We start from the raw sequence: 26,196 nt of genomic DNA on the forward strand, positions 1-26,196 counted from the left end.
CAAAATTTAAGTTACGCATTTTGCACTACTTAGACCACCAAAATATTTGAAAACAAATTGCTGTTAGTTAGCGCTTTACACAATACACATTGTTGCAGCTTTACAGTGATAACCCTAGCGAGCTGGTTTTAACTACATGGAAACAGTTATCGGTAAATGTCATAATTAAGGTTAAACAATTCATCTCTGAATGTGCATCAAGTGTGGGTCACGGTGTGGTCTGCTTATAATGTGAGTTGAAAAAAAGATAAGTGGACAAGGTTAACTACATTTTTACGCTCGCAATTTGAAGGTCTACCTTCAGTTTTCACACCAAAATAAAGACTTGGGGTTTTAACTCTAAACAAAATGTAAAAAAGAAGAATTTAAAACCATATATATTTTGGTTTTGTAATGTAAAACATTTTTTTAAATGGCCCAACGATGGAATCCAATGGCATGGCCAAATGTATATTGTGTCTTACTTGCGCTTCAGTAAAGTTGACTTATTTGGATAATTTAGTTTAAATTTCAAATAATTACAACATTTTGTCTGTGATTTAATCATTTAGATCTTTTTTAATGTGGTTATTTGATTACTCGTGTGTTCCCTATGCAAAAACACCAAGCTCCACTTAATCTACTGGAAATTATGATTTCAGAAGAATACAGAATAAGTCATATTATTATTTATCGGTATACTAATTGAGGGATTTAGAGATCATGTAACTGATAATAATATTGAGTTTTAGTGGTTGACCTGGTCCTGTACCTAGTACATATTCTCGTTTTAAACTGTAATTGTGGGTCTATAGTATTGTGACCACTGTATTTGGTTACACCCATTCAAAGAATATTTTTGCATCTTTTTTTTTGCAATAATTTCCTCTGGCACTCCACGAATGGGCTTCAAGTTTTAACATTTGATTTAACAATTGATATTTGCAAGTCAGTTTGAAGGGTTTCCAGTAGCGTGGCTCTTTGACATTTCTCATTAACACAATGGGTGTTGTGTTCTCATCGGATCGGGTTCCTCGTGCGAGGTGACGCAGGCCAGCCGTTCCCGTGCAAGCTCGTGATTGTCAGGAGCACTTCTCCGGACCCTAATTCTATTACCAGATTTGCACGTCCACCTTCACTGGAGATTATTACACGGAGGGAGGGTTTGTTCCTGTAGCCGTGCCGGAATGGTTGATGCATCTTATTTAGTTTGATTGTTTCTTTCACAGGGGTGTAAGGGACTGCTGCTGTCACGATGGACGCCCAATCACAAGGCCAGCAGCCACCGGTGCCAGTGTTTCAGCCACAGGTTTGTGTTCTCACACATAAACACAAACACACATTCAGTCTAGCCAAACTTTCTTTTGTAATCTCATTATATAGCGGTTCTACAAAGCCACTTGAGGTTTTTTTTTCTTTCTTTTTTTTCGGCGTCTACCATCCTGACTCAACACCTGCTTGCTTAGCAGCATGTAGCACGAGCCTGTCGCCCTCTTCCACATCCACATCTGCCCCCTTCAAATCTCCCCGTGTCTGTCAATCCACCCGCAGAGAGACAGGCGGCGGTCTGCTCCGGCTGTCTCTCTGCTGTGCTGGGTGAGAGGTGATAATGAGATTCTGCTCTCTGCACAAGCAACGTTTCCTGCACACAGGAGCCATCATGTGTTTCCAGTGCCAGAGACAGAGGTGTTGGAAATCTGCTGCTTTTAGCAGTCTTTTGCTCTCTCTCTCTCTCTTCCTCGTTCTCTTCTCTTAATCTCTTTTTTGTCGTACGTACTTTTTTACACGCCCAGACTAATTTCCTCCAATCATCTGACACCATTATTGTTGTCTTAATGTTTGTTCGCTTATTGACTGCCAATACAAGCTTTCTGAACATCAGATATCACCCCTCATTTATTTATTTATTTTTACATGGGTAGTATCTTTCTTGTGCATGTAAATCAGTCATTAAACTTTTTTATCCTCACTAACTGGATATTTAGAAGATTAAGATTAGATTAGAAGTTTTATAAGTAAAATGTGCCTCGTCACAGACATTCCGTTTTTGGTCATTTGGTCAATGTAAAAACATCTTCATCTTGTGAATTCTTACATCATTATTGTTTATGGACTAATATTTTTAGTTAGCCTGGATGCCAGCTGAACTTAGCCCCGCCCACAACATTTGAGGATGGGAAGTTCGGTCTGGACTTGATCCGTTGTAAAGCAAGTATGCCCGAACCAAAGCTGTTCGGACCAATCAAATTGTCAGGGCAGGCTTTATACGATGATGGACAGCTGATCAACAGTAACGTAATCATCCACGTCACCAAAGAGTAGGGGTGTAAATCGGAGCCTTAATGACGATTCGAGACCGATTTCTTAAGCCAACGATTCGATTATTTTCGATACTTCAGAATTTCCCGCGATACGATTCGATACGATTCAATACTAGATATGTTTACATGATATCTATTAAGTTTCAAAAAAATAAAAATAAAATAATAATAATTAGCCTTTTATTGAGAATACAGAAACAGCATTTGTGGCGAGCAGGACGCGGCCGACGTGAGAGAATGGCGCGAGGCCGGTGGCTTGAGTGTTAATGAATGTCACCTGTGAGAGACGCACCGGTCTCTCGATCTTCAGCGTCGTCGCTCCTCTTTTTATGCTTCCACTCCTCCGTGAGAGATGCGAGACCAGTGCGTCTCACAGGTGATGTTCATTAACACTCACACCACCAGCCTTGCGCCGTTCTCTCACGTCCCTAGGCCTGCTCGCCACAGTATTCTATTCACATAATGTGTATGTTACACTATAGCAGTCTTCTTTGCAAACGGAAATATCTCTTACCACTGCTCCATCTGTTTTCCTGAAGCCAAAATACTTCCACACCCATGACTTGACGCCGACTGGAGTGTGTAACATTTCACTTTCATTGCCAGCTCGCTCTGACGGTTCCATCGCTCTTGAAAGTCAGACTCAACAATGTGTGAACATAGATAGACTGTGAAACGTAAGTAACGCGTGTGAAGTAGAAGACAATAATGAGGTTAGCGCCACTCACAGCTTAGGAATAGGTTGTACGCATATGTCGGAGCTGATGCTGAAAATAGACAGGCGAACAGACAGGCGGCAAAATAAACACATTAATCGATACTCTTGCGGACGCATCGAATCGTCAGCTGTATAATCGATTGGACCGATACGAATCGATTAATATTTACACCCCTACCAAAGAGCGCTTGGGTTGAATTCGTTTACGACAAAGAACGGCTGCCGCTGGAGAATTTAGATGTGTAGATTCAGCCATCGCGTCTGTTATAGAAGATCTAGACAGCGCATTCATTTTAAAAGAGGAACAGAGAACCGCGATCAAGGCATTTGTCGATCGGAAAGATGTTTTTGCCATCCTTCTTACGGGATTCGGTCGAATCCAATTGAGTGCAGAGGCATTTTTTTTCCTGGTTCGGTTGAAACACGCCCCATAATCACAGCCCAATGGAGCAGTATCAGACTCGCATTCTGACTAGAATCTGAGTATGACAACGTCAGGCTATTTTTTAGTATTGCGTAATTATTAATATCAGATGTTAATAAAGGAAAACAAAACGGTATTGAAATATTACTGTTGGTAAGTTACTGCTCATTCTTGTTTATACTGTAGTAAGTTGTAAATGATTGACAATGTATTTTGGGTTTCCCTTATCTGGAGAGAATTTCAAAAAAGTAGTCCTGTGTTTTTCCAAGCTTGTTATTGTTAAAAGTCCCTCTTAATTAAAAAATTAAGACATTCTTCTTTTTAACCTTTCATTGAATAATCAATGGCTAGACTTACAATAAGAGTTCTGTTTAAACTAACATTAAATATCTTGTATACTTTGATTTATATATCTATAAGTCTGCCAGTCGACATATATTGAATTTTATGGATACCAATAGGTAATGTAAGGGAAAAGCTGAATCCAAAAGGTTTTAAAATGTTGAATGTGTATAAATTTATTTTTTGTGATGGTTCAGCCCAGATATAGAGACTACAGGAGTCTGAAATGTATTAAATGACAATGTTTATAAAAACTGGTTCTTGGTTATTTTGGGGAATTTTGGTTGCAAGCTGCTTCTGGGATTTCATACCTTCTAGGCTCCTATACTCTCTCAAACATACTTATTTAAAAACGCATTGGCCGATAAAAAGTGAAATTCAGCTTTTTTTTAACCATAGTTATTGCACAAAATCCAATATCGCTCAAACTTCCTTGACCGGTCATAGTGATTGGTCTTATTTTACAAAATATTGTCGAGGACAGCTGAGGATGAAAACTGAAAGCCCGCTGTCATCAATAAACATATGAGACATTTGGCATTAATTTGAAGGCAACACTCAAGGTAAGTCTGGCTACGGATTACACCGTGACAGCTTAAGAGAATGACTTTTACAAGAATCGCAACAAGCGTTCAAGTTCAGCTCGTATTCCCTTGGAAAAAAAGCAAGCGAAAATGCTGAATTGTGAATGCAATCACGCATATGATAGCATATCTTAAAGTCCCCAAGGTTTGATGGATATGCATAGGAGATGCCGGATAAGTCGGTAAGGCGTGCATATTTGATGGCGCATTTGCTCTCAGAGCGAGTGGGAGGGCGAGATCTTCAGATCCGATTTTAATCGTCACGGCGGATTTTTCGACGAAGCAAAATCCCCTTGTAAAGCAAGGGCTTTAAATACTGGAGCAGATTGAAGAGGAGCAGGGCGAAGGAGGTATAAATATTGCATGGGCCGGGCCTGGAGAGAGACGTTGATGAAAAGGATGCGAACAGGATCTCCTGCCTTGTTCCCCCCACCACGAAGATCCCCCCCCTCCAGCACCCACCAACCAACCAACACTACCACCACCACTGCTACTGCACCACCTCTTCAGCGCTTCGGTTGTCCTTTCCTTGGCAGCCGCTGGCAGTGTTGTGCTGTCAGCTCACACCTAGTCTCCACGCTGCTGCCGCCCCGTCCTCCGTCATTCTCCTCCTCCTCCTATCTCGCATCCCCTGTCATGCGGCTGCATGTCTGCATTTCTCTTTTTACATTCATGTCACCAGTGGCCAACCCTCCATCGTTTGCTGTTGCTCCTATGATGTGTTGTCCCTTTGAGTCATTTACCCAGCATGCTTTGCTTCATCTTCCGTCTCCTCTGACCTTTTTTATTTATTTAACCGAAACGATGGATCTAAAGGCCCATTCACACCAAGAATAACTATTTTAGTATCCACACCAATGCACGATAGCATTATATTTATTATCAATGCTACTATAGGACTTCCCTGATCTTCCCTATAGACCCCTTTTCAGTTAGTAAACATGGTGCAGTTTTTTTGTGGGCGGAGCTTAGGTGGAGGCAGAACGATCCCTCTGACCGCTTCCCTAACCTTAGTTTGCAAGTTTTGTTGGCTTGTTTTTTAACAATGACTGGAGAAAATCCGATTTTATCTTAACGTGCAAGGTCACTCTCTGTCCAGGACCGCGATTGTTATTTGCAAAAGTTAATTTTAACGGACGGAACCAGATTGGCTGACCCGTACTGTACATGCTGTCAATGGATGGACGATCTGACAGGATTAACATTAACGCTACCTCCGGTTGAGTGACCTGACTTCTACACCTAACGTTACCTGATAGAGAAACAGAGCGAAAAAAGAAACTGAGGGCATATACATCTTTAGATGCCTATAACTATGTGCTGAATGGTCATGTACAAGACTTGTGTGGTACGATCCGCAGTTCTGCCTAGCCAGCGCCAAGAAGACGACAATGTAAAGATGTAAAGGTGCCATTTTTATGATGTGAATATTTTCTAGAAATAAAAATACTAGATACAGCATATTCATTTTGCATCGATTCTTGCACCCAACAACACAACAAGATGACATTTAATAATAATAATAATTTAAGCTCCTTATTATGTAGCCGAATCTGTGCTGGTTTGTATTGGCCGCCTCCAGTTTTCCCTTTGTTTTGCCTCCAGTTAGCGCCGTGACGTGACGTAACTGTGACGTCGGCTCGAAATTGGTCTATTCTCATAGAATTCGAATTCTTTTGTCAGATAATTCTATTCTCATTAAATTAGAATGATTCGTTAACTTTATAGTTATTGTTATCGGTATAGTCATCATCCTTGAAGTGAAAGGTGTGATACTGTTTACTGTTGTTTAGCTAAATGTTGTGAGTGTAATCCAGTCATTTCAATAGGAATCAGCTCGATTTTGGGAGTTTTGTGTGAGGATGGAAAAGTTCCCTTCGCAGATTTCACTCATGTTCAAGTTGGTCACGTGAATTTCCGTGCTGAGAGAGAAAGCAGTTTGCTTTGACAGTGACTTCAGTGTGAGTTATGCTTTATACATTGCTACGCTATTGACAATAGACTGGCCTTTTTTTTCTGCAAAATTTCGCTGACATTTCATTTCCATCTAATGTGACTATCCTAGTGGAAAGCGTTGCATAAAAGTTGTTCAGCATCCCAATTCAAGGCATCCTTGGCCCCTTTCCTCCCACCTCCGTGTGTTATTTTTGTTTTCTCCACTTCCTGCAGAGCAGCAACAAGCCCTTTGAGCTCTCGCCCCTCCTGCAAGCTGCAATCTGTACAAACCGCGTCACGCCGCTGTCGAGTGACCCCGGCGGTCGTGGAGATCCTCGGCTGCTGCGGTTCATCTCTTGTCAGCTCAGTGCTCTAAATTGTGTGACAGCGCAAAGCCACGGATGAGACAAGCTGTCAGTCAGGGCGCCCCTGCTGCCCTTTGAAGGCGAGGCCAGGGGGCAGAAAGGTGCCGCAAATGGCCTGTGAAGTTTACATACACTGCCCACTGCTAAACAGATTACCTCTAATGAAGTGTCTGGAGCTCAGGCCGCGTCAGGCCTAATCCTGGCTGGCAGTGCGTCCCTTCGGCTGCCAAAAAAGCCGCCACCCTCTGGCCTCCTCTCGCCGCTATGCCGGCCTCCTCGGCGCTGGGAGGTGCCCATCGTTAATCAGGCCGGACAGTGCGCGAGCTGACATGCAAATGTAGGTCATTGCATATGTAAATGTGTGATTAGCGAGCCGCATGCCAGAACACATTAGCTCGACTTTGCTCTCAGCATGCGCTTGTCATGCCGCTTTAGAGGCTCATGCTAACATTTGTCAAGCGACCATGTGGGGAGTGAAAGCAATGCCTTGCCCCTCTGTGGACCATCCGCTGCTGACCAAATCAACACGATATGTATGCATCATCTATGGGGCAATGACGTATAAGAGTGTCTAGAATAAAGAATTGGAAAATCTACATAAAAAAACAAACATGTCAAGTTGTGTGCTCTGTGTATTCATGTTGGATTCATATGGTTTTGAAAATTATACTACTTTCATGAAAAGTTCATGTGGTGTAACTAAGTAAAAAAAAATTTTTTAATAAATAATTTAAGGTAAACAATGTGTGTGTGTATATGTATTTATATATATATATATATATATATATATATATATATATATATATATATATATATATATATATATATATATATATGTGTGTATGTGGGTAATATTTTTTTTTTTAGTTTTTTAGAAATTGCATTTTTCGTGAGTGGCACAACTTAAAATAACCTAGCCACATCACAATTCATCTGATATTTTAAGCGACTCTACTCTTTTACCGCCACAGTCACGAGGGTCTGCAGGGGTTCTCTGTGATGTCATTCCCTGTTTTGTTTTTGTTTTTATTTATTTTTTGTTGATGCATTTTTCTGCACGTTCATTTGGACCACACCTGATTGAACCACATGGTTTTTATTTGGGTGAAAAAGTTTTAAATAAAAGCAGTCAAGCAGATATTAATATGTAAGAATTAATTTATTTTAATTTAATTAAAATAATTTTAACTAATCAGTGCTATTTTAGCGTTGTTTATATAATATCTTATTTATTATTTTGAATGACCATTTATTGAATTTTTTCAGTTTGTTTATCATTTAGCTTTTTTTCATTTTTATAGTTTTTTTTTTTTTACATTTCTATTTAGCTTCAATTATTTCCATTTTATTTTTTAGTACTTTAACTTATTTTATGTCCGTTAGATCACCCCGTTTTTTCCCCTCTAGAAAAACATGAATTTTGCAACTGCTTTTGTTTTGTTTTGCTATTGTTTAAATAATCTTTTTCTTTTTTCATTTAAGCTCTCTGGATTTGACACAAAATAACTAAATGTTGCCAAGAAACCTGGTGTCTTATATTAGCTTGATATTGTTACATTTAGTCAGATCCAGCTTTCTCTCTTCGCTGTGGTGGCAGAAGAGCTGCACCAGATGTGTCCCTGGAAGAAGGGGCTGAGAGCGTGTTGTCACATGGAAAAACAAGCTACCTCAGTGTGTTAATTGGATGGGGCAATTCTTTGGCTCACACCTTTTTCCCCCCCCCTTAAAGCTGTCAAGTTAGAAAACAATGAAATTCTTAAATTGGTCGCCCCTTGATCTACATCCACCCCTCCGGCATCTAGTCAAGTTGCAGTGCTTCCTCCAACTCATTTATTTCAGTTCAACCTGTTATATATATCAGACAGTTTTACACAATAATGTTGATGGATTTGACAGATCGTCCAAGTATTCTTGTATTGTAAGAAAGACACTGATGCTGTTCACATTGAGCTGTCATTTGTTGGCATGACTGAATATCGTAATGGATGAACATTTCATAGAGTTGTGTGAAGCTTAAGCTTAACTTGGAACCATAATATGAAAATGTATGCCAAGACTATAAATATAAAGAGATTTTCATTGGTTTACAAGACTACAATTGTGTCATCCTTCCCCTACCGTTTCCATCTTCACAATATAATTTGCCTTCAAGGCCATCTTATGGCCAACTTTGGGTAGTTCGCCATGACATGACATTGCGTTCCACTATCTGTCACCTCCAGTAGCCAGAACGTTTGCGGGATTAAAGTTTACACTCGAAAAGCCTCTAAAGGTCAGAGTGTTAATTTATTTATTTATTTATTTGCTCACGCCATCTCCGAGGGGCTAACTCTGGGTTTTGTTTAGATTTTTAATTTTAGAGCACAAGTGTCAAGGCGCCGCACGAATTCTTGGGAAGAGCACTCGGGGCGGTTTGTCACTAACTGGTCCAGCATAAGTCACTTCAGAAGTAGGGATGTCACCACTCGCCTGATTTGTCTAGACAGTATACGGCAAAGATTCATACGGCGTTTTGGATTCAACGTGAATGGTTAATGTTGATTCGTTCCCACACTCTCTTGCCCTGACATATCGCCCTAATGACACCTATCCCCGGTGCCCTCGAGAGTTTTCTTACATCTCTTGGCATATAAACAAAAACAATCACAGAGTTTGGCTAGCAATGGCCGATCTGTGGGGACATGTTTGTTTTGTCAAGACGATTGGAAAAGCGCAAAACAAAAGCTGTCTGATGTTCATTTGATGTTCATTTCTCTTTCTTGAAATGTACTTATTATCTTGTGCTTCATTTCCAGAAAATCCAACAGGATATGGGCTATAACAATTTAGCCAATTTTGCCATTATAAAGAAGATCGGAAGGGGACAGTTCAGCGAGGTTTATCGAGCTACGTACACACAAGACCATACTCCAGTAGCTTTGAAAAAAGTGCAGGTAAGAACTTCCTTTTGTCATGTAATGTCTTTATGCCCTCAAAAAAAAGAGTCCAATTCTCACTATTCTAGTTGCTTATTAACATGCATAATTTTACTAGGATATTTCCTGTTTACCAGTACTCATAAAGCACATATTAATGCCTTATTCTGCATGACCATATTCTACTTCGCTTAATGTTAGCAATTAGGTTTTTAGTGTTTGTTTTAAGTTGGTTAATTATAGGCCTGGCATTATAGCTAAATATATTAGGTATTTTTAGCAAAATGCATTTTTATGTTATATTTAATATATATATATATATGTTTTATCCATTTTACAGCATCTCTTAATATTGCTCTGATATGGCTTGAAATAACCTTAAAATGTCCCTTAAGAGATTTAACGTATTGAAATGTTCTATTTTATTTAAGTTTACATTATTAAATATTAATATTGGGATTAAATGTTTACATTATATTGACTTGTACCAATTTTGTTAATTACATACATATAACATTATTCATTTGTAATATTAACAATGCTAAGTGTAAATAAGTCTTGCGAAAAACTATATTGTCAATATTCTGTTGCGACATTTAACAATGTTGTTTAACCCTCCGGTACTATTCACATGTCGGTCAAAAATGACTGATTTATGTATTTTATTTTATTTTAAATTCAAGGAAATTATTGTACTATATTTTAGTTCAATAATGTTTTTTTATTTTTTTGTATTTTTAGATTTCATGGTACTAAATTATATTTATGTAGTAGTTATAATCCATTTATTCACTTTTTGAGCATAGACTTGAAAATAAAATGTCCTACTTTAGCGGTCACAAATCTTGAATGCTTTGCAGCACTGACTTCAGTTTGGTCTCTTTTTAAAGACTATAATTGGCAGTTTATTGATGAAGTGAAATTTTAAAAAACGATATACCGAAACGAATACCATTTTTAACTTTTAAACGAAATATATATTTTCCAAAACACATTTTATTTTAAAACTGATAAAATCAAAGCCATAAATCTAAACAAGCTGTGTTCCAAATTTGAGGTTGATATCTCAAAAAAATTAGCTTTCAATAAGAATTTGTTTGGGCGCAGTACCAAAGGTTTTCACTAGATGAAATTCGTCTCCCATTCATTTCCAATGCTGTCATTTTTGCCCGCCAACAGTACAGGTGTGACTTTTTTTTAGGACCATTTAACCTTTTTGAATCATGTCCATGATTTTTTTGTTTTGTTCACACAGCAAGTTCCAAAACCTTTACCAAGATTCATACCATCCCAAAACCCCCAAAATATTTAGGTGAAAAATGACCAAACAGCACCAGAGGGTTAAGTGTATGCAACAAAATCATTGCAAATAAATCTATTAAAATAATAGGTGTGCCGTCCAGTCATAGTAAATGAAGCGTTAATCTAAACCTTCCAGAGTTGATTGTAGTCCATGTATCTTGATGAACAAGATTTGTTCTTCTGAAGTGAAATACAAATACTTAAAATGTACTTTTTTTACAATGCGTAATTCAAAAAAAAAAAACGACTTTAATCCAAAGCCATTGGCTTAGCGAATCAGTATTTTTTTTAACATTGAGTCGTTAATTTTGCACAACAAAAACAAATGAGCTAAAAACAGTATTGGATTGAACGATTGGAAAGCACCAAAACACCCCTTGCATAAAAACAGCCTTCAGTACATTTGCTCAAATTTCATTTGAACTGAAGCAGGCATCTGATTGGCTCTTACGCTGATAATCACGATTGAATGTGTTTCTTTTCTTGCCATAAACACATTCACAGACACAGCCAGCTCAAAACACTGTTTCCTGTGGATGTGCAAAGCAGACGTGCTGGAAGAAATAATTGGCAACCTCTAGATTAAAAAGAGCGGTGCCCGGATACCATCGCTTCTGCTTTCCTAACACACACACACAGTGGTCGTCTCCCTCACTACCACTGACTTTATTAATGCTAATGATGAGCTGAGAAAGAATTGGTATTTTTGTATATATGCCATTTATAAAATGACAGGTAGTAACACACTTAACTTGGCGAATATATCCCATAATGCAGTTCATCCATGCAATACTGCCACTTGTTGTGTTCTTATAGTAGATGTATATTGACTTAAAAATTCAAGCTTTCTTTAAAACACATTTAGAGCTGCAGAAACGTAATATTTCTTACATATTGCAATGCAAACTTCAATGAACTTCACTATGATTTTTGAATGTGGTTCAGGGTGGAAGGTCCACTACGGGCAACATTTCCACGTTTTGTGATTAGGATAATGAATATACGTGATGTTTCCTGATGCAAATATTGTGCAACCCTGATTGCATGAATGAAGAATGTAATATTTTCTCCAGGACTAGTTTTTACTCTCTTTAAGCTTGAAAGTTTTTTTGTTTGACTTTAGACTTTTGGCCTTGATGTTAACATTTCTGTTTGCTGTTTACACTGTGTGCTTTATCATAATCAGGACAGACATGATCAAAACAGTGTTTTAACAGATACATCTAACATACTGTCAGGATTATCAGCTTTTGATTTTGTAAAACAAGATTGTTTGTGCTGTTTTCGAATAAGTTAGGGGCCGTTCACACAGAACGCATCTTTGCGTCTAAAACGCTCAGGAATGGTTTAAAAAAAAAAAGCGCAGATCGAGATGTCTTTTTGAGACGTGATGCAATAACGGAAATAACAGAAATAAAACTACTTGAAACAAACGCTTGCCCTGTCTCCGGTATCTTCTGATTGGTCCACTGTTTTGGAATTGACATTGATGAGTGGCGGCGCTCATGTGCGAGATGCTGCAAAAGACGCGAGCGCAACGGTCACACTTTACATAGAAAAACAATGGAAAAGTAGGGCATTGGAATGGAAAAATGCTTTCTGTGTGAACAGAAATGATAAGAGATGATGTACAGCGAGCTGGTTATTATTATCGCAAAATAAATTGTGTTATTAGGATGGTGTTTTAATTTTTTTTAATTTAAATCAATAAAAACAAAATATTTAATATATTAATTAATAGTAAATAAACAAAAGTTAATACTAATAAATGATTTAATACAAATATTTAAAGATAAATACATTAGTAGGTAATTTAAATAAATATAAATTACGAGAATTAAATACGAATAAAAAGATATATGAATTAATACTAATAAATAAATTAGTTAATACAAATCAATAAATAAAATATAAATAGATGCATTATTTTAGTGGTAAGAAAATAAGGAAAAATTTAAAGATAAATAAATGAATATGGGTAAATGCATAAATCGACAAATATAGTAATTAATACTCATGAATACATTTGCTTAAAAGATAAAAACATTCATTAATACTAATGAATTAAAAGTTAGATAAATAAATCAATATTGATTTATCTTTTAATTTGAGTTTCAAGAATAAAGAAAATGTGAAGTGATATGACAGCCATGAAACAATCACAAATAAGCTGTATAGTGGTTATTATACAAAAATATTTGACTGCCAAGTGCTGTAACTGAGAAACATGTAATAAAAATTGGATGAACTAAAAATGAACTCCCATCTTCTAAATAGTTCTCTAGACCATAAACACAGGTGAATATATGAAAACGGGTATGCTTGAGGCAGGAGGTGTGTAGATGTGGTGGGGCAGAAGTTTGGGGGTCCTGGGTTTCAGTGTGACGTACCCCCTCCTCCTTGCCCTACCACCCTGTACCAGTAACAATTTTTTTTTTACTTGTTTTTTTTCTTTTTCCATCTTTATGCCATAACACTTTCTCCTTCCTCTTTCTCTCTCCCGTTTGATCTTTTGATAGATATTCGACTTGATGGATGCCAAAGCTCGGCAAGATTGCATCAAAGAAATAGATCTCCTGAAGGTAAGAAACCAGAGAAAAGAGAGACCGACACCATGTGCCGCTATTAGGATCTCTAAAGGTGCCTCTGCCGAGACCCGATACCAGAGAAACACGGGAAGAGAGAGAGATTCAGACACAGAAAACAATTGATCTGGATTAGACCTTCAGCTCTTTCTATCCGTCTCTCCCTCTTCCTCGTTCTCCTCTCTCTTTCTGTTTAGGCAAGTGCAAAACACGGTCCTCTTTGTGTCGTTCCTCCAGGCCAAGATTGACACTTTTTCTTTTTTTTCTTTGCAGTGCCACAAAATACAGATTTTATCTTGTTCTGCGGGGCATTTTTTATTTTATTTTTCTGACTAGCAATTTTTCACTTTTATCTATTTTATTTATTTATTTATTTAAGATTTTTAAATGCCCTGATAACATTTTGATTGGCCATAAAGCCATGGATATGATAAAATTAAATGGTATTTAATTTAAATTATTTTACATTTATATATTAATTACCAAAATATTTCAATAAAAAAAAGAAAATGTATTTATCAATCACTAGTTACATTGAGGATGAAGGTAACACTGCAACATAAAGGAAATTTAGCACATTCTCCCATGAATCTTTTGATGTTTCTTAATCTCTTTTTTCTTTGTAAATCGTTTGTCGTTCATCAAACCACCTTAAACAGGCTACAGCTCACGGTAGCATAAGCACTAACGAAAGTTAGTGACAACACCAATAAGAGCTGATGTCTAGCTGATCTGAGGTGTCTGGCTTCTCTCTTCTCTGTTGTGTTTTTGTAGCAGTTGTCGGATAAGCCTTCCCTTCACACACACACACACACAATTCTCTGTGTTGTCATATTAATTGCTTCAGCTCCGATTGCCGTCCATTGCCAGTTCTTGCTCTATCTCCGTCTGTACGCATCTTCCTCGAGACAGCATAATAGCTTCCTTTTTCGCCCTGCTGCTTTTTTATATTCTCGCTCTTTTGTATAGTAATAATCAGACAAAAGGGCCGTTCGCACAAAGTGACCCGTAGTCATTACTTTTCTACGAGAGTTGACGAATTGTGTTGACTGTGATGTGGGAGTCCAACTACAAAGTTGAAAGAATTTGATGCCTCAAATGAGCATAAAGGGTTTGTCTTTACCCACATACTTGGAATATCATTGATTTTTGAATGATTTTTGTGGCAACTGAAAGTACAGTGACCTGGCAACCTCCAGCGATAAAATCAATATGAAAGAACAGGGTAGAAAGAAGCAAGTTGGCACTTTCAGGCCCCCTGAGATGCCTCCATTCCTACGGGAGGTGGCGGGTGAAGAGGTCATGTAGCTGGCGAAGGTTGACAGAGGTCACCGTTACGCTCCTTAGCAACACTTTGCCAACCGAATGCGCTGGGGTCAGAGGCTGCCGCAACACTGGCCTCGTTCCTGGTCTTCCTAACATGTTCCTCCTCCTCTTCCTGTCTCTCATTCGCCCCTTTTTTTGTCTCCTTTACACAATCATTTCTACTCCACTGCTAATGAATTCAGTCGTTATAACCAGCTCACCTCAAGCCGCTAATAAGCCGTTTGCGTGGAACACAGACTCGTGCCTTCTACCTCAGTGGACAAAGCTGGGGGAAAATACGAAAGAGTCGCAAATCAAAATAATGAGGGAGACCGGCGTGAGCAGCCCCTCCCAGATGTATCTGTCTATTTGTTTTTCTGTCACTTTTTAGACCCTCCCGTTTCACATTGTAAACAAAATTACGCTGTTATGTGGAAATTGTTTTGCTTTCTACAATTTTATTTTTTTTCCCGACAGAAATCGCAAACGATTCTGACATGCTTGTACCGTTTCCCATTTCGTAACCACCCTCACTTGGTTTCCTGTAATGGATCAATACGGTAATCAATTTGAAGCACAAACCCTCAATTATATTAACATTCTGACTCATGAGGAATCACTGGGATTGCGAAACGGCTCGCAGAACCCGCAAGTGTGAGTTGGCATAATATAATTGTCACTGTAATCTGCCTCGTCGTAAACAGAGGGTTGGCTTAATATTGTTCCCAGTGGAAAACGAGAGTGAAATTAAAGCGTTTAACCTGATTAAAGTCAACATCGTGCTGCGTTTCATGTCCGCCACATTGGATGTGCCAGCTAAGGGGAAGCAAGAATGGGGATGACACCGCCGGCTGCACTCGCTGCAGCTGTGTGATCCAAAAATACATCTAACGAAAGTCACAGGATGGCGACAGAGGCGCACACGTCCTCCCCTATATCAGCGCGGGGCATGAACATTTCTTTAATAACCCCCTCTGCTGTGTCACAGCGTGTTGCGGGGGCCCGACACCCTCCCGTTCGCGAGGGCCTTTGCCTGTCTCGCTTCTCATTGATACACTTGTTTCCTTTTATTTTCCACCCCCAGTCATCTTCAGCGCTACGAACCGATCGCAACTCTTCTACTCATTGACCAACCAACAGGAAACAAGGAAAAGCTGAAGGCTTGGGCTGGGGGGGGATCATGGCGTTCTGCCATGCACTGCTGCTGTCTGGCCTCTAATGTTAACATCAGCCATAGGATTCAATACGTTTGTTTTCTTCTGTTTATTTGCCTTGTTTGCTAAGGCAAGCATCAGTTTTACTATAGCTCATACTTAAAGGATGTGAACAAACCCATCGCCCTTAGTATTAAACTTTGGAAGTGAATGATACCTTATAGCATGTAGCTTGAGGTGTGCTAATATGTCTGATATATACATTTTCACCTGGTTGATGACAAAATGCTGGAAAAATCCCTTAGACTAGCATTAAGGCAGGGACCAGAGCCATATGTAGAGACTTGAGGGTGGGCTTTTTTACTTTGGACTACCCAGAAGCAATAGTTAAGCAACCATTCAGAACTTAAGGCAACTCACATTATCTTCAAATAAATCTTAAAACGATGTAAATGTCTAGTTACAAAGTTTATGCATAGTAATAATACAATCAATAATAATAATAATATGTATGGATGTACATGTAAAATATTTAATATAATATTACCTAAATCATTTTATTGTACTTTATTATACTTTTAAAAAAGTCTCTCTCTCTCTCTCTCTCTCTCTCTCTCTCTCTCTCTCTCTCTCTCTCTCTCTCTCTCTCTCTCTCTCTCTCTCTCTCTCTCTCTCTCTCTCTCTCTCTCTCTCTCTCTCTCTCTCTCAGTATATTTATATTATTACTGTGTATTTTTTTTATATATATATTCATACACACACATAATCTTAATAATATTGTGTATGTATAATTTAGGGATGTCCCCGACTAAGGATTTTCATGGTCGAATCAGATTCGTCAAGTCCTGCCTATAGTCGACTAATAGTCGAATCATGTGTGTGGTGTTGGGGAGGGGGTGGGGCTTTAACATTTTAAAGCCGCGATGTACAGAACATCACACAAAGATATAGAAGAAAATGTATAAAAACATTTTGGATCAATAAAACCAAGAAATAACATAAATAACTGCAGCAAGGCCACACTGCAGATAGGATTTGCATTTCACATGCAAATCAAATTAAATCGGCTGAATTGCCTGTACGAGCGTGCTCTAAGTAGGCCTACAGCGCAACATCGATGCACTGAAAAATAATCAACAATTAAGAACACAATATACATTTATAATAAATAAAAATACAAAACGAAATAAGTCAGAATCAAGTCACAAGAAGCAGAACAAATGTGTGCAAAATGCCTAAAGTGCAGGGGAACAAATATTCAAAACACAAGTCACAAATAGTTAAATTAGATCACCCTGAGTGATCAATTAATAAAATAAAAATAAAGAAATTATTAAAATAACGAAAGTATGGCCAGGATTGTCAACTTTGTCTTTTTAACTGCAGAAACAACAATAAACGCAAAACTGGAGCGGCAGTCTTTTTAGCTAAACGTGTTCACAGTATCCAAAAATCTAATTAGAACCGGCTGAAATGTTTTGAAATCACTTGTACCCATACCTGATCGAGAAACAAAATCCAGTCTTTCACTCGGCCTGTGTCCGTTTGAGTCTTTTCAAATTGTGTGCGCGGATATAATACATTCTAAAACGCTTAACGTGAAAACGCTTAACGGCTTTGTCCTAAAACTGTTATATTAAAAGATCAAATTCTGTACACACCTTATTAATAAAGCATACTATATAGCCTACAGAAAAGCAGATGAGCCCAGAATATGAACGCAACGCGTTTCATTATAGGCTACGTTAAGCATTTTCCTCCCATATAGAAAACCGTTAAAGAAAAAGCTTAACGTGACTTTCTATAGGAGAAACGCGTTGCGTTCATATTCTGGGTTCATCTGCTTCTCTGCACATAGAATGGTTTCTTAAGGTGTGTAGCCTACTGTGTACATACATTAAGCTCGTAAAAGTGCCATTTAAGCGTTTTAAAAGCTTTTTTCACGTTAAGTGTTTTACAACGTCCCGAGGAAAACCAACCTGTTAACGTTGGCCGGCAGAAGTGCGATCATGATTTTCCTGATGCTAAATCCAGCCTTGGAGAATATCCTTTCTGATGGTGTGCATCTTTAGATTTTCTTATCCCAGACATTTTTAAAGATTTAAATCCCTGCCGACAAGACGCTCCTCTGTCGGTCACGGATCGAAAGTGAAACTTAAATCTGTCACGGGGTGTTTGGATTTATTCACGCTGCACGCACGTTAAAAAATATTTATTAAAAGCTTCTTTCTTTGCACATTTTTATTGACAGCATTATCATAATAGGCTGTATATTAACGTATTGACAGAAAACCAGTAGTTCTATGTGAAATCAGACATTGAGCACACTCATATAGCCAAAATGACATAATCCTCGTTTAATAGCCTAACACTGCGAAGATTCGACCGTGAGATTGGTAGTCGAATCAGGCTCCTCCTATCAAAGCATCGAATCTTCGACTATTCGGGGTCACCCCTAGTATAATTATATTAAACTTTAACCATTGTATACATTTTATGTACACATCTCACTCACACTAATATTTGTTTATAAATATGCATGCACAGATTATTGGACTGACATAATTTTTTATATTTCTGGTTGTTGCACTATTGTTATTTGCGTTCCATTCAAGTTCTTTGGTTTGGAAGACACCAGTGTACCTAAAACGCTAGAAGATAATGTCACTTTTACCTTCATACAAGCATCTGCTGTGGTTTCTGCCGCCTTCATGTTTGCAGGCTTTCCTGACCCACAGAGTCTTGTTAATATTTAAACAGTCACTGACACACTGTCTTTTTCCTCTGTCCCTTCTCTCCACAGCAATTGAACCACCCCAATGTAATTAAATACCACGCGTCATTCATTGAAGAGAACGAGCTAAATATAGTACTGGAACTCGCAGACGCTGGGGACCTCTCACAAATGATAAAGGTAAGGACACATGCCGATTTGTCAGCAGTTTCCCCCCCCCCCACCCCTCAGAGTATTCCCACCACCCCGGCTGCTAGACGGCTGAAAGAAGGTAAAATGATCTGCACTACGACCACGTTTTTGGGATCCCTTTGGTTCTGTTACAAGAATCGTATTGTTTATTAGAATCATGTAGCTTCCTCACGTTCAATACACTCAGCCTTCCCGTTTCCTCCTGACAACCCTTGCAACTCACATCTACAACCTGATGCTCCACATTTAATGGTCTGCATGTAAAACCCTTCGCTGCCAAATCTCCACCCGCATAAATCATTCCCGGCGCAAACAAAGCGTTTGCAGAAGGATTGCGTCGGTAAATGAGGAACAGGACGGATTAGTATGAAGACGCCTTCGACATATGCATCATAACGCACGCTTGTGCAAATATCCTGACCGTCAGCTTCTTCGGTCTGCTCCACTGCGCCGCTGGATTTCTCAGCCCGTCTGCTCAGCAGCGCTTTAATTAATTTTATTTTTTCTATTAAACAATGTCACTCCAAAGGTGTATAGCAGGGCTAATCCCCCCAGCATTGTACGACCGAACATTGAGCCATATGTAAAACAGAGGGTCCGAATGCATAAATTTTACTTGTTTTTTTATTCTTTTTGATTTTTTTTTCATCTCAGCCCCCTCCTCAATGCTCTCTGTCCATCTCGGAATTCAAATGAAATCAAATGGCCCCTTCATTTGCATGCACTTACAGAATATTGCATGTGCCGTGTTTGCTTTTTAAAGGCACAGAGGGGGCTGCCGCTCTCCCTCATTGACATCAAACAGCCCTCTGATATGCAAATAGAAAGGCAGGGGAAGAATAGATCCACCGGCTTTGTTTGGATGTGGGCCAAGGTTTTCTGGGGCTCGAGCCCGCTCGCTCACCGCCTTTCTGATCATTTCTGTGAAGCGGTACAAGTGCGGACGAGGCTCAAAATAGGCGGAGTGAGCATTCGCACAATGAAGTAATATGTCGCGCTAAAATAACCTCTGTTTTGTTTCGTTAATCAATTCCCGACCCCTTTTAACTGCCTCGACAAGCAGGTTTACTTCATTGCGGGTGTCTCAATTATTGAGACTGCATGTGAAAAGGTCATAATTACCGAGCCATTTTGGCTAAGCAAGCTTCATTCTGTCTTAATTAATAGCATAACGTCATATTGGTTTCTGCTTTGAAGCAAGGTCATGCACTCGCAGACCTCATCCAGATTAAACCGACCGCACTGGATGACACCGTACTAAAAGCTTTGAATCTTTGCAGAATTCTAAAGGCATATTATTTGATGCTGTATCACCATTTTAGGAGGATTAATAGCTATTGGTTTTGTTAAAACTAAACTTTTTTTATTAAAACAAACGTTGCACTTTGATGTGGAATTGGTCAAACCAATACCAAACACCCTTGAAATCTGTGTTTAAGAGATTAAATATTCAGTTTGATTTAAAAAAAAGTCCAGAGTTGGAGTCGGATTGATTTAGGGCTGCACGATTATGACAAAAATCATAACTGTCGATTATTTCCTCGAAATTGTAATTGTGATTTTATTAATTACGATTATCACAATTTGGATTGAATGATGTTTTGAATAGCTTTATACCATTGACATATAAGCAATTGCATGCCATATTTTTATATGGCCTGAGTCAGCAGCGCTCCTATTCTCCATCTTCATTAGTTGATGATCTGTTTAACAGTCTTGTTTAATACGTTATTAGATAGAGCTGTTATACAAAGTAGACAGTATATGAGAAAATATCATAATATGAGCAGAAATACCATAATAATGTTTCGCTTGGTCCCTTCAAAGTGATGTTGGATTTTCTCCTTAGTGTATATGTTGAGAGCTCCATCTATCACTGTTTTGCATGTTCGAAGAGTTAGTTTGTGGAGTAAATGTATAGGCTCTAATCTTGTGTGTTTACACAGCTTTTTAAAAATGGCGGGTGCTGGTGTTTCGCGTGTGTTCGACCAATCAGCGTACACTTAAGTGCTGGTTTCTCTGAAGTATTCGTGATTCGCCTCTCACAACGTAACATGCTCTAAACGCACCTCTTAAGCCTGGAACACACCAAGCCGACGGTCGGCCGTCGGGCAGTTTTTGTGCGTCGGCCGACTGAGTTTCCTCGGTGTGTTCCGCACGGTTCCGTGCCGTCGGCTGAAATTGGTCCTCGTCGGCTTTGTTTCGGCCGATTCGACATGTTGAATCGGCGTCGGGCCGTCGGTGAAAGAGGGAACTCTGATTGGCTGTTCAGCTTAGTGAAAGAGTCATGCACGAGAATAATAGCAAAACAGCGAGCAAAGAAGTCAAAACTCTACAGATATAAGGCTGTTCTTATGTTACGTCATCTTACCTGGGTGTTCCTTGGCGAATATTTAAATATTAACACGAGCGGAGTGGAATAAAGAAAGTGTTTAGCAGGATTGATATTTAAAACGGTAAGCACGCACTGCTTTGTTTATGGTTTGTGTATCTGCAGCCGGCAGCGTCGGTTTCCCCTTTTTGAATGACGAATATAGAGAATATATCTGCAGAAATAGACAGCTGTCTCATTTACACGCAGGCGCAGAACGCGCATTCTAGCTGACAGTCGGCTGTAGTTCTCTCGGTGTGTTCAAGTGCAGCTTTTTACCCCGACGAGAGCCAACGAGAGGCGACAACACAGTTGGCTTTCATCGGCGCTAGTTCGTCGGCGTCGGCTTGGTGTGTTCCAGGCTTTAAGCACGCAGAATAATGTAAGTGGAATTTTTTTTTTGGTAATCGCCGCTTTGAACCATTACGTAATCATGGCATCTGTAATAGTAATTGCGATTAGAAAATTGATTAATTGTGCAGCCCTAGATTGATTCTTTTGTAAAATCTCATTTTGTTACTTTTTAAGCAGTCATTTAAAATCATCAGGGAATTACAACATTTTAAAACCCTTGCATTGGATGTTGCATCCAATCTATGAGCAAATAGTTTGTTTGAGTTTGTACTTTTTAATGAATCGGTTGCTTCTGTTCACAAATTCATTAGAGTTGTTCTAAAAATATAAAACTAGATTGAAAATCAAGTCAAAATATCAGTGCTGAAACTAAAACGAATAGTTTCATATGCCTTTAGTGAATTTAACTACGCCATTGACACAATTTTCTGGCAATCCATGTTTTCACTCTTATACGGTAGGGGGCGCTATTACACATCTACTAAAAGAGTACAGAATCTCTGGATCAAAACACAGGCAATGAAGATGCAGAAACAAGTGATAGAAGCACTGCTTATGCACATGTAAGCTAATGTGATCATCAAACATTAAACGGAACATAAATCAAAATTGCCTTACATTACTGAATAAACTGTCGAACCCATGAAAAGGTAAGACTGTCCAAACTTTGGGGGTGTTGATTGACTCAATCTACTAAATCTATCTACCAAATCGACAAAAACACGGTTTTCTCAGCTTTTTGTTTAAAATGTTGTTTTTTTATGAAACTTACCCACTTTCAAGTGTTGCTCAAAATAGAATGAATGAAGCTAGAATTTTTTTTTTTAAATTTTTTTTTTTATATATATAATTTAATTTATATTGCATGTTCAGTTCATGATTCATTTTCAGTACATAATACCGTATGCTGTGACAGTAGCGACTTGGTTACAAAATGTAAAGACATTGTTACCAAAACTGTAGACATGTTACAAAAGATTTTTATATAAAATAAATGCTGTTCTTTTGAACTTTCTATTCATCAAAGAATCCTGAAAAAAATGTATCCCTGTGTCTTGACCGTCAAAGCATCATATTAGAATGATTTCTGAAGGATCATGTGACACTGAAGACTGGAGTAATGATGCTGAAAATACAGCTTTGCCATCACAGAAATAAATGACATTTAAAAACAATATTAAAACAGAAAGTTATTTTAAATTGTAATATATATTTCACAATAATACTGTTTTTACTGTATTTTTGATCAAATAAATGCAGCCTTGGTGAGAGTAAAAGACTCCTTTCAAAAAATAGTCCTCTTAAAGGCATATACCATAAACTTTAAGTTTAACTACTGTCTCTTTAAGGTAGTGCTAGACTACAGCAAACTCATCTTGAGCATCCTTAGTTAAACATACAATATGGACTAATTAATATTCAGTATCGACCGATAAAATCAGAAATATCAGCAAACAAATGTTCAAAATATATTGTGCATCCATAATGTAAAGATTATGCTGACATTATCTAATTGCCCTCTGTCAGATTCATTGAGATGTTTTTCAGTGCTTGTATGCCGTAATCATCCTAAGCATGTGTGCATCTTGAAAGTCTCCCCAAATGTTTGTTTCCCCATGAGCCTCCTGCTGTACTCACAAACTTCAGATGTTTTCCATTGCTGTTACTTCAAATGAAAAGGGAAGGAAAGTTTATTGAGGGGTTTCAATCTAGAGCCTGCATCAGATTATAGGCAAACCCAGAGCCCTTCACATCCGTGGTCACTGCTTTAAACCTACCAGGAGTCCATGCTGAGCTTTTGGAACATTTTCATCTTAAGACCTCTTATATCCTTAAAAACTGTATGCTCCAAATAGTCAGTTGAGCTGTTTGACTGCTAAAGATATAAAGTAAAATGTTGATGTTCTGGGTTAACGAAGATTGCATGCGTCTATGAAAAGTCTGTGCTGCCAACATATTTATTTATTTATTTATTTGTTTATTGCCTGCAGCATTTCAAGAAACAAAAACGACTGATTCCCGAGAAGACAGTATGGAAGTACTTTGTTCAGCTGTGTAGTGCACTGGAGCACATGCACTCCCGCCGCGTCATGCACAGAGGTACACACAAATCCAGTGACATGAACACAAAGAAACAGACTTTTAAGGGCACATATTCTTAATTTCTGTGACTTTTGATTGCATTCTGTACCTTTTATTTTTGTGTCATAATTTTAAAGACGTTAATGAAATATCACCTACCAAAAAGATAGATATTTCTATTGTCAATTGTGTAGCTACGTATGATGAAGCACACAAATTTGACTGACCAATTGAACCCACTGCGAAATATGCATAGGAAAATCTTTGAGATCTCATGCAAAATTCTTGATTGCGTGGATGCCTATTAAAATTACTTTTTGATTTTTGCCCACAAAACTCTGATGAACAACAGTAAATGTGACCCCACCTTTAGACTTACAATAATTGCTTCTGTACCTTTAAGAACTATCTATGTAAATGAATGCGTTATAATTGGCCGACTGCCACACTCACACTGATGTTAATCAGGAAGGACTGATTTGATAAATTTGCTAAAAACTTGATCGATTTTGATACGTAAATATGTTAATGCGCTTGTGGAGAAGCAAAATTATGTTGACTAGTCGATGGGTTGTCTGAATAACTAGTTGACTTATCAAATTAAAGTCTACTCTTGCCTTCCCTACTGTGACGTATATCCGAGTGAAATAGCTTTTCAAACAAGAAAAAAAAATGTAAGACGGGACTTGATTTTGTCCATCGGGAATTGAGTAGATGGCTGGATGGGTGAGATCTGCTATTGCTGTGATCTTGTGAGTGACCGGTTTCATGGTTACTTTAAGGAACTCTCTTTAATTAGACTTATTTTAGGTTCATCTGACCCCAATCATACAGATTTCTTTAGGTTGAATTCCCATAAGATGCATCCTTGTGTTGCTAGACAGAGTGACACTGAAAACTACAGAAAATGCATATAAACTACTAATCAAATATTCAGTTGTTGGATGACTAGTCGAACATAATGATGTATCACTAATTGGGACATCATTGACACCACACTACATCATCCTTGTGTTTTATTGCATATTATGCTCATCTGCTTCTCATCAGCTCTGAGACGAGACTGTAAGGTCTTTGCTATGCACAAGCTTGACCAGACACACTGCCGAGCGCATTGCATCATCCTTTTGCCATTTGAAAACAAGCAAGATGATGCAACTGTCCATAGCGACCTGAGACCGTCTTCCCGAGTTCCCATGTATTTATGCAACACTTGTCGAAGTATTGTAACATACGAGACTCGTGTGAGTGTGTTTTCGGTAAAGGTTACAGCAGGCCATGGGTTTACATTCAGATCCTTTCCCTTGTTGATTGTAAACTCCTGCGGCGGGATTTTTCACAGCGCTGGCAGTCAGTTCAGATCTTGTTCTTCTTAAGCACCTGGCCTGTATGTATATGTTACTGTTGGAAAAGTTCATGTCCAGAGGTGTCTGACATCAAACACGAGCACATGCTTCCTGCACCGTCGTGTCCCAGCTGGTCTCTTTGAAAGTCATTTGAGCCAGGGTGATTCGTAATACCTTGCTAATGGTAACCTTTCCGTTAACCTTTCTTCAACTTTTCCTAACATTTATATAGGCCGTTTTTGTTTGCTTTGTGGATCTGAATGAAATGTTTCTTCTGTCCGAATGGTGTGATTCTGTTTAACATTAACAGGATCAACAGGTTTCCTGCTGATGTTTTGCAGATTTTTAGCAGAATTTGAATGCTTGTCATTCACTAAGTTTTCATACTTGTAGTTTAAGACTCACAAATAAGGAGTTGGTGGAAAAAGTGCTGTGTTGCCACTGAAAGTTTTATTATTATTGATCATCCATTTGTAGGCATTGAAAGCCTAAATGTTTGCTTATTTGTAATGTTCTACTTTGTCGTTGCACATTGATTTGCTGATTTGAAGAGATCATGTTATCTAGCTGTGAGATTATTGAAACCGTTAGAATGTAATCCAATTTTATTGATTGATTTACTTTAAATTTGTATCACTTCTAGCTTGTTGCAAATTCTGGGGAAAAAAGAAATGTAATTGAACAAAAAATGGAAGAGAAAGGGAAAAATATATATTAGTAATAAGGTAATGTATTTTATAAAAAATATTTTTAAAAAATACAAATAATTATATAATATTTATATATTATTGGTCAATGGACCCAGGGTCATTGTTATATTATTATATATTATATTTATTATATATTTAAATAACAGTACAAATATACATTTTTCTTGAAAATATGAAAATACATTGCAAAAATGAAAAATAAGAAAAATGAATGGGAAAAAATCCCCCATTTGAGGCCATTAAAAATGTGGCAGGTCACATAAGATCAGAGCTACTCACCCGACTGGACCAGCAGGAAAACATAATTGAGTCTTGTCATTTAAGCCAAATAGGGGTGTAAACGGTACACAAAACTGACGGTTCGGTATGTACCTCGGTTTTGACGTCACAGTTCGGTTCGGTACAGCACAGCAGGGGGGAGCAAACTAAACATAAAATTGTTTCTCAAAATATTTTAAATTTTTTCAACTTCCAATCA

At 38.2% G+C, this 26,196-nt stretch overlaps 1 protein-coding gene and 1 long non-coding RNA gene across 2 annotated transcripts in view; one reads left to right on the top strand and one right to left on the bottom strand.

Annotated features, from left to right (window-relative positions):
• Positions 1 to 26,196, top strand: part of nek7 (NIMA-related kinase 7) — a 75,028-nt gene that overhangs the window by 22,252 nt on the left and 26,580 nt on the right. Inside the window, exons 2-6 of the mRNA XM_056236845.1 lie at positions 1,209 to 1,288; positions 9,464 to 9,601; positions 13,405 to 13,467; positions 18,733 to 18,843; positions 23,572 to 23,680. Of these exons, the coding sequence (XP_056092820.1) occupies positions 1,235 to 1,288; positions 9,464 to 9,601; positions 13,405 to 13,467; positions 18,733 to 18,843; positions 23,572 to 23,680 (475 nt within the window). The 5' untranslated portion in view covers positions 1,209 to 1,234. The remainder of the gene's footprint in view (positions 1 to 1,208; positions 1,289 to 9,463; positions 9,602 to 13,404; positions 13,468 to 18,732; positions 18,844 to 23,571; positions 23,681 to 26,196) is intronic.
• On the bottom strand, positions 2,469 to 3,084 carry LOC130071977 (uncharacterized). Its single transcript, XR_008804059.1, has 2 exons — positions 2,746 to 3,084; positions 2,469 to 2,577 (listed from the first exon to the last, which is right to left on the bottom strand). It is a non-coding gene; the product is annotated as an uncharacterized LOC130071977 (long non-coding RNA).

This window comes from Rhinichthys klamathensis, unplaced genomic scaffold, assembly GCF_029890125.1.
Source record: "Rhinichthys klamathensis goyatoka isolate OS25496 unplaced genomic scaffold, OSU_Roscu_1.1 h1tg000467l_1, whole genome shotgun sequence".
NCBI classification, from domain to species: domain Eukaryota; kingdom Metazoa; phylum Chordata; class Actinopteri; order Cypriniformes; family Leuciscidae; genus Rhinichthys; species Rhinichthys klamathensis.